This window comes from Giraffa tippelskirchi, chromosome 2 (genome assembly GCF_054371585.1).
Source record: "Giraffa tippelskirchi isolate mGirTip1 chromosome 2, T2T-mGirTip1v1.2.pri, whole genome shotgun sequence".
NCBI classification, from domain to species: domain Eukaryota; kingdom Metazoa; phylum Chordata; class Mammalia; order Artiodactyla; family Giraffidae; genus Giraffa; species Giraffa tippelskirchi.
The window spans coordinates 31,725,432-31,743,584 of NC_137276.1; the positions used below are offsets into that span (position 1 = coordinate 31,725,432).

Here is an 18,153-nt window from a genome sequence, read left to right on the forward strand (position 1 = left end):
GCAATTAACAGAGTCACCTTCCCAGATCAATTAATAGTGGGGGGGGGGGCTCAAAAAGGGCCCTGGGAGCCCTGACAGGTCTGGTTACCCATTGATAAACAATGGGGAGCTGATGGCGGCTACTCCTCCTTAACCCTCTTCTGAGGTGTCCCATCGGCCACCCTGTCCTGACTCCCACACCCAGGTCCCAGGCAGCTTTTAGCTCAGGAAGGCTGACGTGAGATGGCACTGAAAGCCCTGCCTCAAGGTACGCAGGGGCAGCTGGGGTCCTGGATCTGCCTTCACCTGGGCAGCCCTCAGGATCAGGGTCAAAACACTGTAGTCTAGCGGTGAAGGTCATGGGCACTGGGAAGGGACCAGACCCAAATTTATAGACCCATCTCTTCTCACTTACCAGCTGTGTGACCTTGGGCAGGTGACTTAATCCCTCTGAGTCCCAGTCTTGCCCTCTATAAAACAGGGATGATGGCAAGTCAGACCCATGTCAAATGATGCGAGGATGGAACAAGTTAACTTACAAAACACACCAAGCATGTCAGGCATCAGCCACAGTTTTGGGCTCCTTTAGGGAACCTGGGGCACCCTTCTCAGCCTCTTCATCCTCCAGGCTCCTTTCCATCTCCCCTGGGGTCCCCTTAGGTACCAGCAGACAATAGGAGGTTCTGTTTCTTCACTGGCCCAGAGAGGGTCCAGAGGTTCCTGGATGTCCATTACAGTAGCCACCAGCCACACAGGGACATTTACATTTAAATTAACTAAAATTAATAATATTCAGCCAATGGTGGCTCAGTGGTAAAGAATCCATTTGCCAGTGCAGGAGACGTGCGTTTGATCCGTGAGTCAGGAGGATCCCCTGGAGAAGGAAATGGCAACCCACTCCAATATTCTTGCCTGGAGAATCCCATGGACAGAGGAACCTGGTGGACTACAATCCATGGGGTCACAAAAGAGTCAGACACAACTGAGCAACTAAACAACAATAGAAAGAACTACAGTACTGAGTCATGCTACAACATGGATAAACCTCAAAAACATTCTGCTAAGTGAAAGAAGCCAGGCAAGAAAGTTCATACACTGGATGACCAGATTCCTATGAGATGTCCAGAACAGGCAAATCCATAGAGATAGAAGCAGCTTGATGATTTCCAGGAGCTGTGGGCAGGCAGAATGGGGAGAAACTGCTAATGTGGACCTAAGAGTTGAGCCTTTTGAGGTGACAAAAAGTTTTAGAACTAGATAGAAATGGTGGTGTCTAGCATCATAAATGTACTCAATGCCACTGAAGTATTCACTTTAAAATGGTTAATTTCATGTTACGTGAATTTCATTTCACTAAAAATAACAATAATGATTTAGAATTCAGTCCCTTAGTAGCAGGAGCCGCATTTTAAGTGCCCAGTAACCACATGTGGATTGTTGTCCAGTCGCTAAGTCATGTCCAACTCCTTGGACTGCAGTACACCAGGCCTCCCTGTCCTTCACCATCTCCCAGAGTTTGCTCAAACTCATGTCCATTGAGTCAGTGATGCCACGGCTCCCAAATTAGAGGACCCAGATACAGAACGTGTCCATAACCGCAGAGAGTTTTTGAAACAAACTTGACCTTCAGGTAATCAAATAATACTAGTGGTAAAACCTCTTCACATACATTTTCTCATCTGACTCTCACCAGGATGGCATTTTCTTTTACAACATGGGGAAGCTGGGACCCAGAAAAGGGGGAACTTGCATAGGAAGAGGCGGGCCAAGGACCTGTGCAGGGGTCTGTTGGCCTCTGAGGTCCTTTCCGCCCTCCAGAGTCGGCCCCAGGAAGTAACAATCAGACTGCCTGGCCGTCTGGCTGTCCTGTTAACCTTCTTGCTTTCTGCTGAAGGGCCTTGGCACCCGTTTAAAGAAGGCAAGGGTGTGAAAGTGTACAGTCTGGAAGCTGAAGGGTGTCTGGTTCCTGCTTGCAAAAACTGTGGAGAAGAGGACTTATTGCCAAGCGATTTGGAATTCTAACAAAAATTCCAGGAAGCCAGAGGCTGGGTAATGAGTGGAGGGGAAAGAATGCACCTTCCAATGACCCCAAGTTGCCTGGCCACGTAACCAGGTGCAGAGGGCACTGACCACTTTGTCTCTAGTGGACCTTCAGCTGTCTTCAGAGCACTTCAGGGTGGGCTGAGAAAAGCCTGAAAGTTTTCCTGCCTTAATCTGGCATAATCCAGATTGGGGCAGTGGAAAAGCATGGAAGGTTGGAGAGTCAGAACTTTGTTCAATTCTAGCTCTATCGCTTACTGCCTGGATGACCTTGAGTAAGATGCTTAACCTCTCTGAGCCTCAGTTTCTTTATGTGCAAAATGACTGACTGTTCTGAAGATGTGATGTTATCCCAAGATAACAAATGTGACTCCCAAACACCCTCTAAAGATGAATTATCTTCACCAGGACCCAAGCGGTTCTCAACCACTATCCTTTTAAGGATCTCACCTGAAGTATGAAGCTCAGGGAAGTCTTAAGATTAAAATCCTCATCAGTAATATTACTAATAATAGCAATGGTGCTGGCATGAGCCAGACTCACTGAAGGGTGATTATGAAATCGCAGACAGAGGGATGGGCTGGCTGCCCTGCCTGTACTCAAAATATGTGCAGTAGAGTCAGATCATCTGGAATCACCCCAGCTGTGTGACCCTGGGCAAGTTCCTCAGTCATCTCTGACTTCTCACCTGTAAACAGAAATGATAATAACATCTATCTCTCAGCCTTAGTGAGAGGTTTAAATGAGATGAGAAAGCACTTAGCACCATTCCTGGACATATAAAAGTCTGCAAACACCATTTATTAATCAGAGCTGGGTGCTGCAGAAGGTAAGAAGGTGTGCGTACTTGCGTTCTCAGTCGCCTCTGACTCTTTATGACTCTATGGATTGTGGCCCACCAGGCTCCTTTGTTCATGGGACTGCCATGCCCTCCTGCAGAGGATCTTCCTGACCCAGGGATCAAACCCATGTCTCCTGCATCTCCTTCACTGCAGGTGAATTCCTCACCACTGAGCGACCAGGGAAGCCCAAGAAGAACATGAACCCAACTAATTACATCCCCAGGCAGAGGAGGCAGGTTGTGTGGAGCTTCCAGAAGGGACGAGTTCTCATTTTAGCCTCAAGGAGGCCCATGAGCCTTGGAAAGTGGCTACTCCATGAACAGGAGGAGGAGTGGAAGTGAGGAGCCAGCATGACCCCCTCCACGGCCAGTATTTCCCATCTGGGTCCCCACATCACTGCATCAGAACCATGTGGGAGTGACACGTGCTGAACTAGAGTCTGCAGGTGGCCCAGCAATCTGAATAGGTATTTTAACCAGTTTCACACTGCAAATTTGGGAACCTCTCTCCCCTCCTGGCTGTGAGGTGTGCCCTGTGACAGCCCATGTCAGCCAGCCTAGTCAAGGTAGATCCAGGGGGCAGCAACAATTCACAGGCATGGGAAGTTAACCCCAGACCTCAACTGCTCATCATAATACTTCTAACAACTAAACAGAAACAAAAACCATGGGACAAATGTAGGGGTGAGGAGTAACGTGTGGCACAGTGCAGACACTGACCGATGTCAGGAGATGACCAATGGATCAGGGTAGTGAAAGTGTTAGTCACTCAGTCGTGTCTGACTCTTGGCAACCCCATGGACAGAAGCCCACCAGGCTCCTCTGCCCATGGAATTCTCTAGGCAAGAATACTGGAGTGCATTGCCATTTCCTTCTCCAGGGGATCTTCCTGACCCTGGGTTTGAACCTGGGTCTCCTGCATTGCAGGCAGATTCTTTACCATCTGAGCCACCGGAGATTCATTTTTGACCAATGATTCAGGATAACCACCAACCAATCAGAACAGAGGTCTGAGCAATCAGAACATTTAGAACAGCCAAATAGGGCCCAGTTGGCTGCACACAGCCCTGGAGAGAGTCCACGCAGGTCAGGGGCCACTGTGGGGGACAGGAATGCTTGGGGGCAGGGCTCTGGGCCCCACCACAGCCCTCACCTTCTCACCTGTCTTATCTGCTGAGTTTCCACAAGCCACATCATTTGAAAACAGGATCGCCTTACTTTAAAAACACCACTGGTGAAAAGCATTGATCTATGAGTGCTTCTTCACAGGGGCCCTGTCGGCCTTTGGGGCAGAACAAGTCCTGGTCCCGCAGGGCTGGACTGGATGAGGCAGTGATTTAGCATCCTTGGTCCCTGCCCAGTAAATGCTAGCAGCAGCCCCCAGTGGTCCTGATGACCAAACGAGGCAGGGGGGTGGGGAGGTGCGGCCTAGCCATCCAGCTGGGAAGCACTTCTCCAACAACTGAGAGTCAAGGCGTGGAGTGACCGGCCTAAAGCCACGGCACAGCGGGTGAGACCAAGCCCAAATCTCAGACAAACCTCATCGGGGCCTCAGTTTCCCAGTAGTGGGCAGGAGGAAAGTAGGGGCACCTTTCAGAGAGCCTTGTGTGCGGCACCCATGCCTTGAACCCCCGACAGCTGGAAGAACAAGCACCAGGTAGCCCCACTGTGGCCTGAACCCTCAGCGTTCGAGCACAGAAGACCCATTCTGGGGCCAGGCAAAGAAGCTGCGACCACCTCGGTGGCCCTCAGGGCAAGTGCCCAGCAGTTCCCAAGCCAGGGCCCCAGCTCCCTCCCAGCCAAGGACAATCACTCCATTGGCTAGGGTGAGGGAGAGGAGATTCACTGGCCCTGCCCAGCTTCTCCCCACCCGCACCATCTCCTTAATGAGGCCATTGTCTGCCCAGGGTTCCCCCAACAGCTGGCCCCCATCCCTACCACTCCTGCCCTGGGTTTCCCCTCCACGGCCTGCCCTCCAGGACCTCCTAGGGGCTTCCTGACTTCCTCCCCTGCACCAGGAGCACAAAGGTCCCTGGGGACTCTCTGACCTATAGTTCCCCTTACAGGGCCACGCACTTCCCTCTCCCAGCCTCTGTTTTTAAATAATCAAAGATGCATGGGCTGCCAATTTTTCTGTTTGGTGTGAGAGAGGGAGTTCCATCCTGCAAGCGTGTGATTCCAGCTGAAAGCAAAGAAATCTGCTTTTATATTTACAGGCAAATGAACCATCCTATGTTGATTTGTGGAAACATGGAGAATAACTTATGGAGATTTAATAGCGCCTTCCCAGACCCTGGGTGGTCAGGAGCCAGCAGAGTAGAGAATAGCTATCAGCTGAAACATTTTGTAAATCTGGGGTTCCCAGGGCCCCCTGCAGCCACAGCCGGGGCTGAGAGAGTGGGGGCCCTGCACTGACTGCCTCCTGTGATTGCACAAAACTCTTTCAGCACTTACACTAGAGCACTTTTAAGAATCTTCAGGTACTTCTCGTTTAATCTTACCAACAAATCTGCAAAAGGAAAGTCCCCATTTTGCAGATGGGGAAACTGAGGCACAAGGAGTTGTGTCTTACCCAAGTTCCCACATAAGCAGTAGAGGCAAAAGCCTAATTGTAAGTGCCTTTGACTCTGTGTCCACTGCTCATTTTCTCCTCCACAGAGCAGCTTCGGGGTACCTCTCCACCCTGAAACCACGAACTCACTCTAGTTGTGATTAGAGGTTATCAGCTGGCTGTCCCTCTAGACCTCACACTCCCTGAGGGCAGTGGCCCAGCCAACGGGGGCCAAATTGCTGCAGCCCCATTACTTGAGTCCCACCAAAGTAACTGCTCCAGCTCCAGGGACCCCCTCCCCTGCAAAGCTGTTTGGGTAAGGGCTGGACAGGGTAGACCTGCTCCCAGCCTTTCTCAGATGCAAGTCACAAGTCACAGAGGGAAATCCTGGGTTCAAGTCCAGGCCCTGCTCTTTGGCTATGTGACTCTGGGCAAGTTGCTAAACTTCTCTAGGTCTCAATTTTCTCATATTATATGGGGAAGATAATGCCTCCCTCACAGTGCTGGTGGAATAATTAAATAAGGCAATGGATGGGAAAGCACAGAGTATAATGTCAGGACCTAGGATGCACTAAACAAGTGTTCAAGAGAGTAGGGGGAAGGGGGAGATCTGCACAAGCTTAGAGGGCCTGTCCATCACCCCCAGTCCCTCAGCAAGCATCTCAGCTTACTCACTCAGTCCTCAATGGCTCTCCTGACAGTCATCCTACAGCCATCCTGACCTTCCTGGGCCTCCCAAGAATTCCAAAAGAGCCCAAGAAAGGTTATAGGAAGGTAGCTCCCACCTGAACCCACTTGGCTCCAAAGACTCCTTTCTTCTACTTCCTTCCACCAAGTATTCATCCATCTAGTCATTCATTCATGCAACATGTATTGAGCATCTCCTACGTGACTGCCAGCGTGCTAGGAGCCAGAGAAACGGAGATGGACAAGACAAGTCTTGCCCTTGTGGAACCCTCAGCCTACTGGGAGGCCAGAAACTGAAAAAAAACCAACCTAGAGAGATAATGGCCAGGAGATGAGGATCACATAAGGAGGTCTGGGGTTCTATGAGTTCTCTCAACCAAGAGGCCTTGGGAGGAACCCTATAAGGCACTAGAGTTATTATCCTCATTTTATAGATGAGGAAACTAAAGCACAGACAGGTTAAATAACTTGCCCAAGGTCAAGGAGCATTGCTGAAATTAGAATCCAGTCCTGCTCCAGAGTTCATCGTCTTTTTTTATTATTATTTAATATTTGGCTGTGCCTCCCAGCATGCAGGATCTTAGTTCCCTGATCAGGGACCTAACCTGTGCCCCTTGGAGTGGAAGTATAGAGTCTTACCATTGGACCACCAGGGACGTCCCCAGAGTTTGTGGTCTTAATCCAAACATGTGGGTGCCTCTCTGAGATGCTTCTAGCTGAGTTGCCCACTAGCCACAGCCTCAGGGCTCCCAGGTGTGCTGGGGGCCCAGGGTGAAGTGGGGACTGTTACTTGTCCTTCTCTCCATCCTAGTCCTGTTCAGAGAATACCAGCCATGCCCACTCTCTACCCTACTTCCTGCTGCACCTCTGACAGACATTCTTAGAGCTAGACCAAGACCCAGGCCCAGGACAAGTCTGGCCTCTCCTTTTTTTGCAGAACCACATGAGATCCAAGACAAATGGAAAACCTGCCGGTGTCCAAGCTCCTGGAAGGGAAGACTAGGTCACCTCCCTGGCCACTTAACTCAGTGGCAGTAAGCCCAGGCCCTCCAGGACAAGGCCCCCACTGCCCCAAGATCCTGAGCAGGCCTTCCTGAACTGCTGCCCAGAGACAGGTTGTGCAGCAGGAAGGGGGGACAGCTACGGGCCTGTGGGATACATGTTGACTTTGCAGTTGACAAAAGTACAATGCTGGAAAGAAAAACAGTGCTGTCAGTGTGGTAGGAAGAGCACTGGACTGGGAGTCAGGAAAGTCAAGTTCTAGTTTCCTCTTATAGAAAGTGGTGGGGGTTGGGAGGATGCTGTGGGACAATAGTCATGGGTCCCCACTGGCACTAATAGTTCTCTTCATTTCACAGACCACTCACCCTGGGCTTTTTGCTGAGCACTCAGCAGCAGTTGCTGTGAAGACAGGTGTCCCAGAAGGGGAACACTGAGACTGCAAAAGGCAGATAATTCCAGGAGGCTCTGGAATGAAGATGAGATTCAGTCTCATGTCCTCAGGCATCCCATTCCCCCGGGAGGCAGGCACGCTTGTGCTGGCAAGACCTCCACACAACCAGGGACAGGGGTTTCCCTGGTGGTCTAGCAGCTAAGACGCTGAACTCCCAATACAGGGGGCCCAGGTTCCATCCCAGGTCAGGGAACTAGAGGCCATATGCCCCAACTAAGACCCAAGCAGCCAAATAAATAAATAAAAATAAATATTAAAAAAAAGTGCTGGGAACAGAAGAGGTCCCACCTTGGGCCAAGGACAAAGTCAGCCTCATCTCCATCATCATCCCAAAGCCCTTCCTTTTCATTATTCTCAAAACAGCCCCATGGAGAATGCAGGACAGAGACTGAATTCCTCACTTCACAGATGAGGAAACTGAGACTCAGGGTGTGGAGGGACTTTCTATTAAGTTGAAAACACACAACTGAGATCTTCCAACTCCAAGCATGGTGCACTCCCCCACTGGGACTCGCTGCCTCCCCCAGAGGCCTTAGAGGGGCACAAACGTGGCAGATCTCTTGCTACGGCCCTGTTCTAGCACTCATCACAGAACTACTATACGCCGGGCACTCTGCCACGTGCTTCTCTCATCCTGTATCCAGTAAACCTTCACCACCACCCAGTAAATAAATGTTACTAACCGCATTTTGCAAATAAACAAATTCAGGTCCAAAGTCCAATAGACATATGTTCAAAGACACACAGCTAGGATGCAGTTGGAATTCACCACCAGTCAGTCTGACTCAAAGCCCTGACTCCTCCCACCATGCTTCACTTCTTTCATGTGTCTGCGTTCTCCACATGGGCCGGTATAGACACTCTTTCCCATGGACGCCGGGCCCGTAGCAGGTGCTAGCTAAATGTTAGTCCATGAAATCATTTTTCCCATGACTAAAGATTAAAAGGAACAAAGGAGGCTATTTCAAACAGATAAAAATTACAGTCCAACCAGAACACATAATAATCACAAAACTTTATGCTGCTAACAATGCAGCTTCAAAGTACAAAAAGCAAAACTGAATCAAAAGAGAAAAAAAAAAGAAAAATTAACAAACCCACAAAGTAGATTTTATACACCTCTATCAGAAATGAACAGAGGAAATAAGCCAGTGGGTCTTAAACTTTTTGATCTCAGGACCTCTTTACACCCTTAAAAATTGAAATTTTAAATTAAAGAACTTTTGTTTATATGGATTTATACCTATTAGTATCTACCATGGTTAAAATGAAAACTGAAAAAAAATTTTAATTCATTTCAAACAACCATAATACACCCATTATGTTAACATAAATAACAAATTATGTGAAAAATAATTATATTTTACAAAACAAAAAAAATAGTGAAAAGAGTGGCACCGTTTCACACTTTCACAGTCTCACTCATGTCTAGGTTAACAGAAGACAGTCAGATATGACCTGCATTCAATCTGTTGTTACATGTTGTTTTGGTTGACATATACGGAGAAAATTTGGCTCTACATAGGAATGTAAAAAGGAGAGTATTTTAATAGCCTTTTCAGATATTATGCCTATCAAATTGATACCGCCAAAATATTGACATGTGGCAATTCCTTCAAAGTTGATTGTAATGTAGAATCTGAATCTACATCAATAAACTTTTCTTACTCAACAAAATAAAATCCTTACAATTCATTGGTCTATCTTGCACTTTGAGTAGATCTTCAAATTACGTACAATTCTGACCTTGTAGACTGCCTAAAAGGCACTTGGGAACCCTCAAGGGAACCCTGACCCCAAGGAGAACCACGGGAAGTAGGCACTGAAAAAGCAGGAAAACAGGGACTTCCCTGGTGGTCCAGTGGTTAAGAATCTATGATCCCGATCGTAGGGATCCTGGGCCCAGGGAATAAGCTCTCACATGCTGCAACTAAGACCCCATGCACGGAACAATTTTATGGACTCTGAGGGAGAAGGTGAGGGTGGGACGTTCTGGGAGAATAGCATTGAAACATGTATATTATCGTATGTGAAACAGAACACCATTCCATGTTTGATGCATGAGACAAGGGCTCAGGGCCGGGGCAATGGGATGACCCAGAGGGATGGGATGGGGAGGGAGGTGGGTGGGGGGTCCAGGAAGGGGAACACATGTAAACCCATGGCTGATTCATGTCAATGTATGGCAAAAACTATTACAATATTGTAAAGTAATTAGCCCCCAACTAAAATAAATAAATTAATAAAAAAAAAAAAAAAAAGACCCCATGCAGCCAAAAAGAAAAGAAGAAAACAAGGAGTCCTAACCACTGGACCTCCAGAGAATTCCCCATAATTAGCAAGTCCAATCAAAGAGTTATCTGTGTAGAACTTTGCTCACAACAAGCCATGAGTACACATTGTTTTGAACAAGCAGGTTCCTCCATCAGCTGGGGGAAACGTGTGCCTCGACAGACAGCAGACGCTCCGTGATGGACAGATGTCCAGCATGCCAAGTGATTCGCCCAGCTGCCCTGGCCCTGGAGCAGACTCATCAAGAAGGGAGACAACATCAGAGCACAATCTCCTCCTTTCTCTGGCACCAGGGCCAGGGTAATCAGCCGGCCTGGCTGCAGGGGGAGAGCTTCCCTGAATGGCTGCCCCAGGGTCAGCCCCCACCCGGGTTTGGTTCTTATGAAGGGCTTCCCACCTCAGTTTCATCAGGGCCCCATATCCAGGAGCCTCAGGGGCCCCCAAGGCAGAATTGTCAGGTAAAGCCTACCCATCTTCCTCTTTCAGGAGGTTTCCAGCCTCGCCCCTCTGCCCTTCAGAGGCCCTGGAGCTGCCAGGTACAGACGCCCCCAGCTCTCAGACCATGTGCAGTTCTTACATAAGCAGCCCAGAAACAATGCCTCACTCTGTCCAGGCCAGGCACTGGGACGCCAGAAAAACAGCACAGGAGACCAGCTGCCCAGGAAGCCAGCACCTTGTTCAACCACCTGGGAGCTCCAACACTCTTGCCAGTACCCAAAACCACACTTTCCCCAGAATAGAGAAGCTCTGCCAAGCCCAGAGCAGGAGGTGAGGGGTAAGCTGGAGTGCAGGGAGCAGAACTGCTGCTCAGAGTCCCAAGCCGGAGCCAAGGCCAAGGTGTCCAAGGGAGCTTTCAGAGCACACACCACATTTATATCCTAAAGTCACACATCCCTTGGCGACCTAACATTCCTGGATGCCTATTATGTGCTGGCATTGTGCAGGAGGCTTTCTTTCCATGCACCATTTTGTTTGCCCCTCACAATATCTGCTGAAGAGGTTCTATTTCACAAACAAGGAAATGAAAGGTCAGAATAGCTAAGTATTTGCCCAAGGTCATCACTTATAGAGTATACACTCAAATGTGAACCTGGCTCTTTCTGTCTTTAGAGTCCAAGATCTTGCACCACTACTACACCACACTGTCTGACCCTGCAGGGAACGGTCCTTCACCTTCTGAGTGGTCATCCCAGAACCTCTCACACTGGAGTTGGGAGAGGGAGAAACGGGATGAAAGTGTGTTCCAATTAGGTCATCCTGGACATCAAAAGAACAGAGGGCTGTTCCATCCAAGGGCTCTGTCTGCCTAATTTTCTTCTGCCTCCCTGGCCATGTCTTGTGTCTTTTTCTCACAACTAGATCAGATGAGGCAGGCCCGATGTCTTTTGTATTTCTGTATCCCCATCTGTGGGATACACATCTCAAGCCTTGCACACAATGTTTTGTGTGTGTCCTTTGACTATTAAGAGAAGTGGTCTTTCACTGCTCTCCACTACCACTGCAAGGATAGATCTGTGGGAAGATGGGAACCTTGGAGACATTCAGGAGAATTGGGTGGGGAGGATTTTAGGGCAAGAGTGTAGGGGGCAAGTGCCCCAGAACTTCTTCCCCTAGCTCAGAGCACCCCAAACTCTGCTACAAGACTCCTCCCCAGGGTACCCTCCCCAACAAAGGCTGGGGAGTCAGGTCTCCAGTCAGATTCTCAGGAAGGAGCCCCCCATCCCACCCCACCTCTAAGCCTCTTGGCCAAAGCTCCTCCCACAGGAAAGCCAATGGAAGGCAGGATCCAGATGGACCCCAAACTTGGGTTCCCTGAAACCCTGCCCCCTCTCTGATGCCTCCCTGGATATCCTCCTCAATTCCTTCCTTCTCTAGGCTCCCAGAGGAGGTACACTCGCCTCCCTCAGCATTTCCTACTCTAGGCTGAAATTTATCTTAGGGCTGAATAGTTTCCTGGTCTTTGGAACCAAACATCTGGATTCAAATCATGGCTCCTTCATCCGTTAGCAACGTGACCAAGGGCCAGTTACTTCACTTCTCTGAGTCTCCCTCCCCACCCCACTCCCACCCCTCTACAGACACACAGAGTCACTAAGCCTGCAGACTCAGAATCCAGAACCCCTGGTCATGACTGGGCTCTGATTCTTGGAATCAGATCTGGATTCAGGTCTTGGCTCCAATCCCTACTTAATCTTTTTGGGTCAGTGCCTTTATCTATAAAGTGCAGATAGTAGTAGAACCTACCCACCTTATACCATTATTGTGAGAATTAAATGAGGTAGTTTATGCGATGTGGTCAGAAAAACTTGACACATAGGAAGCACCCAGTAAGTATTAGCCATCATTGGAAATAGCTGATAAGGTTATGAAGTGCTGTGCAGTGTCTGAGGCACTAAGTAAGTGCTCACTAAACAGCAGGTATGATTATCTTGGCCCCCACAAAGCTGGGATGTCCGGGAGGTGGGCTCTGGATCACATCCATCTCTGATTCCCCAGCAGTCAGCACAGCTGCCCGGAACCAGGCAGGAACTCCATAAATGCGTGAGCACTGGGGGTGAAGCACTTGCCCGGCTGGACCAGGAGGGTGTGAGCAGCCAGAAGCCTCCTGCCGGGAAAGGGGAGAACCGAGGTGTCAGGAAAGAGAAAACAGAGCAGAGGGGTAAAGGCCGAGACGGAGAGATAACCAAGCGAAGTGAGTGAGAAAAGGAACAGGAGAAGCTGTGTCGGAGAGAGATAAGGAGGAAGGATGGAAAAGGGTAGAGACGAGGAAAAAAGCCTAGGGAGGTGAAGGAGTCCTGGCGAGAGGGGCAAGGCGAGGCTGGAGCACTGGCGGGGAAGCAGGCGAGCAGGAGAGGGGCGCACGAGCGGGCGGGACGCTGGGCGGGACGCGCGGGCCCCAGGGCAGGAGGGGCCGAGGGGGCGCCACCCTGCCTCCCCGCGTTGGGGCGGGGGCCGGGCGGCCGGAGATTGGCTGGGGCGCGCGGCGAGGCCGGGGCTGGAGCCCCAAGGTGGGAGGCGCCAGGATCACTCGGTGCTCCCGGGAGCGGAACGAGGCTGCCATCCACTTGGGCGACCTCAGCGGCAGCGGAGTGTCGGGGGCGTGCGCAGCCATGCGGGCGGCGGCGGGGGGCGCGCGGGCGGCCGCGCTGGCGCTGCTGCTGGGGGCGCTGCACAGGGCGCCGGCGCGGGGCGAGGAGTACGACTACTACGGCTGGCAGACCGAGCCGCTGCACGGGCGCTCGTACTCCAAGCCGCCCCAGTGCCTCGACATCCCCGCCGACCTGCCGCTCTGCCACACGGTGGGCTACAAGCGCATGCGGCTGCCCAACCTGCTGGAGCACGAGAGCCTGGCCGAGGTGAAGCAGCAGGCGAGCAGCTGGCTGCCGCTGCTGGCCAAGCGCTGCCACTCGGACACGCAGGTCTTCCTCTGCTCACTCTTCGCGCCCGTCTGCCTCGACCGGCCCATCTACCCTTGCCGCTCGCTGTGCGAGGCTGTGCGCGCCGGTTGCGCGCCCCTCATGGAGGCCTATGGCTTCCCCTGGCCCGAGATGCTGTACTGTCACAAGTTCCCCCTGGACAACGACCTCTGCATCGCTGTGCAGTTCGGGCACCTGCCCGCCACCGCGCCTCCAGGTAGCGCTCCCGCCCCCGCCCCCTGCGCTCCGACTGCCCTTGGGTACCCGTGAGCCGGACCCCAATGGATGCCACAGCCCCCTAGAGGTGCCACCTCCTCTAGACACACACACACACACACAGAGTCTTTGCTCAGCCCTGCATGTCCCCCGAAGCCTCCAGCCTTCCCATCCCCCCCGTGGCCTGCCAGAGCAGTGCCTCCTTGCGGCTCTGGACGTTCAAACTGGTTCTCTCCATTCCAACTGTTTCTGAAACCTCTCCTGCCTTTCCCTCGCAGCTTCCACCCTCCTAAGCTTCTGGAATCCCGGGGGGTGAGGGGCGCAGTGCTGTCACCCCATCCTGAGGCCTCCAATAAATGCCTTATCACCTCTCTCAGCCCACAGGTGCCCAGGGTTGCTAAAGATGCCTTTGGCCTCAGCAGCCCTGGACCCCGGGGCACCAAGACTACCATCACCCCTACCCGTGTTGGGATTTGAGGAGGGGCGGAAGCTGGGATAAAAGATGTAGCCGAAGACTGGGGGCTACATGCAAGTCTGGGCTATGCTTTCCACCCTGCCCCTATTTTCTGCACCTGGGAACCCTAAATTCTCCCACTCTTTCCCCAGTGCCCCAGGCTGGGAGACCCCTGAGTAAGGCTCATAGCAGAATGGTGAGCAGGGTGCCGGGCTCTGCCCCTAACAAGGAGTCCTTGGGCGAGTTGAGCCTCTGTCTCCTCATTGTAAAATAGGGAGCAATCTCAGGTTCCCAAAACTTCTGCGACTCTTAGGTGCCACCTTCCACCCCACCCCCATCCCATTACCCCTCATTCCTCTCTGGTCTCAGCCTCCCCTTCACTGTGCACCCCCTCATTCTTCTCCCCACTGTCTGCCAACCTCCTTTCAGACAGAGTAAGCCCCTGCTGGACACCAGACAGGAGAATAAACAGTGGCACCAGGCAAGGAAGCTTCGCCTGGGGGGCTAATATGAGAATCTGGGAAGCCCCTGGCTCTGGGACTCTCCCAAGGGGCAGCACTGCCCCTGTTTTCTATCTGACCAGGCCCCCCAAAAGCAACTGAACCCCACACCACACCCACCCCTCAAAGCTAACGTCACCCATGCTATCCCCAGTCCTACGCACCCACATGGGACCTGAGAGTCAAGGTTGGGTGGGGGTCTTGTGACCAGAGAGTGTTGAGAGAAGGGAAACTCCTTATTCTCGGGTTAGAAATGGGACCAGGAAGGGAGAGACACCCGCTCAAGCAGAAACAGCATGGTCCCCAGCGGGGATCCTAGCAGGGCTCTTTTATTCTGGTTTTCTTGGAGCCCAAACTTGGAAGGCAGGGAAATCCCATTCTTGGAGTCCCACCTGGCTCTGCCCTCCCACTCCCACCCTCTTTGAGCCCCTCGCCCTGCCATGATAGGGCGGCCCTCCAGGAGTCAGAGACACAGAGACAGGTCAGGTGCTATAGAAGAAGACAGTGCACATCATGGGTGCAGCTGCCAGGGTCATGGGGCAGTCGTGCCCACCTGGTCAGTTTCATCCCTTTACAACCTTGTCTCTGGAATCTCACAACCACTCAGTGAGCATGATCATTACCATCATCCCGATTCCTGACGGAGAAGTGGAGGCTTGGGAGGCGGAGGTGGCTGGGTCAGTGGGGGAGCCTGAACCCTAAGTTTGGCTCTTTGGCCTCTGATCCCCTCACCGCACCCCTACTTCTCTCTTCAGTGACCAAGATCTGTGCCCAGTGTGAGATGGAGCACAGCGCTGACGGACTCATGGAGCAGATGTGTTCCAGTGACTTCGGTGAGTGTAGAGCCCACGTGGCCACTGCCCTCTCCCCAGAGAAATGCACTTTTTTTTTCCTTTGGCATCCCAAGGACTTCAGAAGCCCCTCAAGGCCATGGTCCATCCCTGGCCAGGGCTCCTGCAGCCTTTCCTTGACACTGTCTACAGAGGGGCCTCCAGGGCTGGATTCTCTTTGTGGGAGGCAGGCTTGGTCCAGAGATGGATAGGGGCAACAGAGGGGAGAGATGGGCTCCAGGACGGAAGTGTAGCCCCCTGACCCCCAGGCACCTCTGCCTAGTACCTAATGCACTTCTGGCGGGGGGTGCTGTGGTCTCCAGCACCACAGCTTCATCCTGGAGCCTCCTTATTCCTGGGGCAGTCAGGACCTGGCTCCCATGCAGACCACACGGCCCAGCCTTGCAGTCCTTGCCCAGTCAGTTCCAGTTTTGTGCCTTAGCCTCATTGTCTCTAAAAAACAGAAAGCAATGAAACCCTTCCTGCAGCACATCTTTTATGTTGTTAATCTGTTTGGGAAGAGAACATTACTACTGCAAGGTGTGTGTATGTTCAAGAGAGAAAAAGAGGGGGTGGGAGAGAAAGAAGATTTTTATAACAATGTCTCTCCCTGGGTGACCGAAGTTACTCTCTGGGTTCTCCCTGCCTGCTCCCAGACATGGGGACCCAGAGGCCCAAAGAAGGAGGATGCTACCCTAAGTGACCATGCCCTGCTCTATTAGGCTCTTTAACCACCTCGCCCACTAGCCACACACTCCACAAACATCCTACAAACTCCTACACATACCACAGAGATCCTCTTATACACAAAAACATGCAGCACCACACTATACAGTCACACACACATTATAGAGGTGACTGCAGCGCTTCCTGACCCTGCGCGTCACGGTGGGGGTGCTAACCCATGAAAATAGCACGTGCTACAGAGCAGTCCCTCCCCAGAGCTGGCGGTCTAGCACTTACCAGCCCACCACTGCTCCAAACACCCTCCACACACATGCACACACACAGCCAGAAATCCTATTTGGAAGCATCCATCCCCAGAGATCACGAAGTCCAGCCTCCCTTCATCACAAGGACCCCTTCCACCAAACGCTCCCTCCAAGTGGTTAGCTCCACCCCCAATATTTTCCCTTCCCTGGGGAGCCCACACCCAACTTCACTCCCCAAGGAGAGCTCTCCACCCTGCACCTGGTATCATGGAAAGGCACAGCCCTGATCTCAGTTCAAGCCAGGCTCTAGAATTCAGGCCCATCACCACCTCTCCTAACCTCATTTCCCCCACCACACCCATTCATGTCAGGATGAAAGCCAATAATGTCTGTGCAAGTCCAGCACCTGGTGGGAGCTTCATAAATATTCGAGTATACATGTGGAAGCTCCATGTCTTCAAGCCCCAGGCCTGGAGCTGCAGGCAGAGCACCAAGCATGGGGTCACCAGCATGCTAAGCAAGCCAGACGGTTCTCATGGCTGACCCCCTGTCCACCCCCCACACACAGTGGTCAAAATGCGCATCAAGGAGATCAAGATAGAGAATGGGGACCGGAAGCTGATTGGAGCCCAGAAAAAGAAGAAGCTGTTCAAGCCGGGCCCCTTGAAGCGCAAGGACACCAAGAGACTTGTGCTGCACATGAAGAATGGTGCTGGCTGCCCCTGCCCACAGCTGGACAGCCTGGCTGGCAGCTTCCTCGTCATGGGCCGCAAAGTAGATGGACAGCTACTGCTCATGGCCGTCTACCGCTGGGACAAGAAGAACAAGGAGATGAAGTTCGCAGTCAAGTTCATGTTCTCCTACCCCTGCTCCCTCTACTACCCCTTCTTCTATGGGGCGGCAGAGCCCCACTGAAGGGCTCTCCTCCCTGCCCCACCCAGCCATGCCCTGTCCTCTGTCCCCATCCCCGAGGCACTCTGTCCTCCTGCCCACCTGGCCTCCCCCTCCCCCAGGCTGAGCCAGCCCCTGCTGCAGGGTGGTTCATGCAGAGCTGTAGGAGCACAGGCACTAAGGGATGGACACGGAGCCAGGCTGTCCTTGACCAAGGGGTCCTGGGGTCCTTGGAGGTTTGCTCCCAGAGAACCAGGCCTTTCTCAGTTCGGGGGAAGCCCCCAGGGTCTCAGAAAGTAAGCAGAGAGGAGAGAGCAAGGGAACGGTGCAGGGGCTCGGAGCAGCCTGAGGAGGTGGCTTCCAGGGGAGCCGGTGGTGTCAGCCCCACTCTGTTGGCAGCGGGGCCTTGCCCGGGAGAGGGAAGTCTTGGCATTAGGCTGAGCTACTTGGGGGACAGTTCCCAGCCCCCATGCCCCTTCATGTGTCCTCATCATAGCCCCCAGAGGAAAAGGACATGGTGCCCTCCAGCCACACTTTCCCACCTTCCCCATCTCTGCCTATCTCCTTCCCCACTGGACTGGCGAGAAGCCCAGCCCAGCCCCCTCCCAGAAGCTCACTCCTCAGCCTCCGCGTGTCCTTATATCCTGATGACCATAAATTATTGCTTCTCCTGCGAGGCCATAGGTACTAGACTGATGCAGGTAGGACTTGGTTTTCTACTTTTTTTTTTTTTAAGTTGTTAATTAAATCAAAGAAAACAACAGTTGATTTTGACCAGGTGATTTCTTTGTCAGCTAGTTTCAGGGGGGAGGGGGATGGGCCATTCAGAAGGGACCCACGGTCTGCCCACACAGACATACTTGGAATGCCTAAAAAGAGCAATTCCCATGTTTTTGCAGGATCCACTGAGAACACACAGCAAGGGTCTCCCTTCTTATCCCCACAATGAGACTAGTGAGCGATGGGGATGACTATCCTTTTGTCTCAGCGGAAGGACAGAGATGCCAAGTTCCCCAGCCTTCTCCCACGCTCAGAAGGTGCCCGTGGTCCTGCAGCATCTCCCTGACATGG

The 18,153-nt window shown here is 52.2% G+C and overlaps 2 protein-coding genes across 3 annotated transcripts in view; one reads left to right on the forward strand and one right to left on the reverse strand.

Moving 5' to 3' along the window:
- The window catches only part of ZFYVE27 (zinc finger FYVE-type containing 27), a 102,458-nt gene that overhangs the window by 55,488 nt on the left and 28,817 nt on the right, over positions 1–18,153 (reverse strand). The window lies entirely within an intron of this gene.
- Positions 12,797–17,845, forward strand: SFRP5 (secreted frizzled related protein 5). 2 transcript variants are annotated; one of them, XM_081549693.1, is made up of 3 exons: positions 12,797–13,476; positions 15,185–15,262; positions 16,760–17,845. In XM_081549693.1, exons 1-3 carry the CDS (start codon positions 12,954–12,956, stop codon positions 17,104–17,106), a joined length of 948 nt encoding a protein of 315 aa, XP_081405819.1. In that variant the 5' UTR covers positions 12,797–12,953; the 3' UTR covers positions 17,107–17,845. The 2 variants fall into 2 exon arrangements, with proteins under 2 accessions (XP_081405819.1, XP_081405814.1); XM_081549688.1 differs by having other exon boundaries at positions 12,823–13,511; positions 15,193–15,262.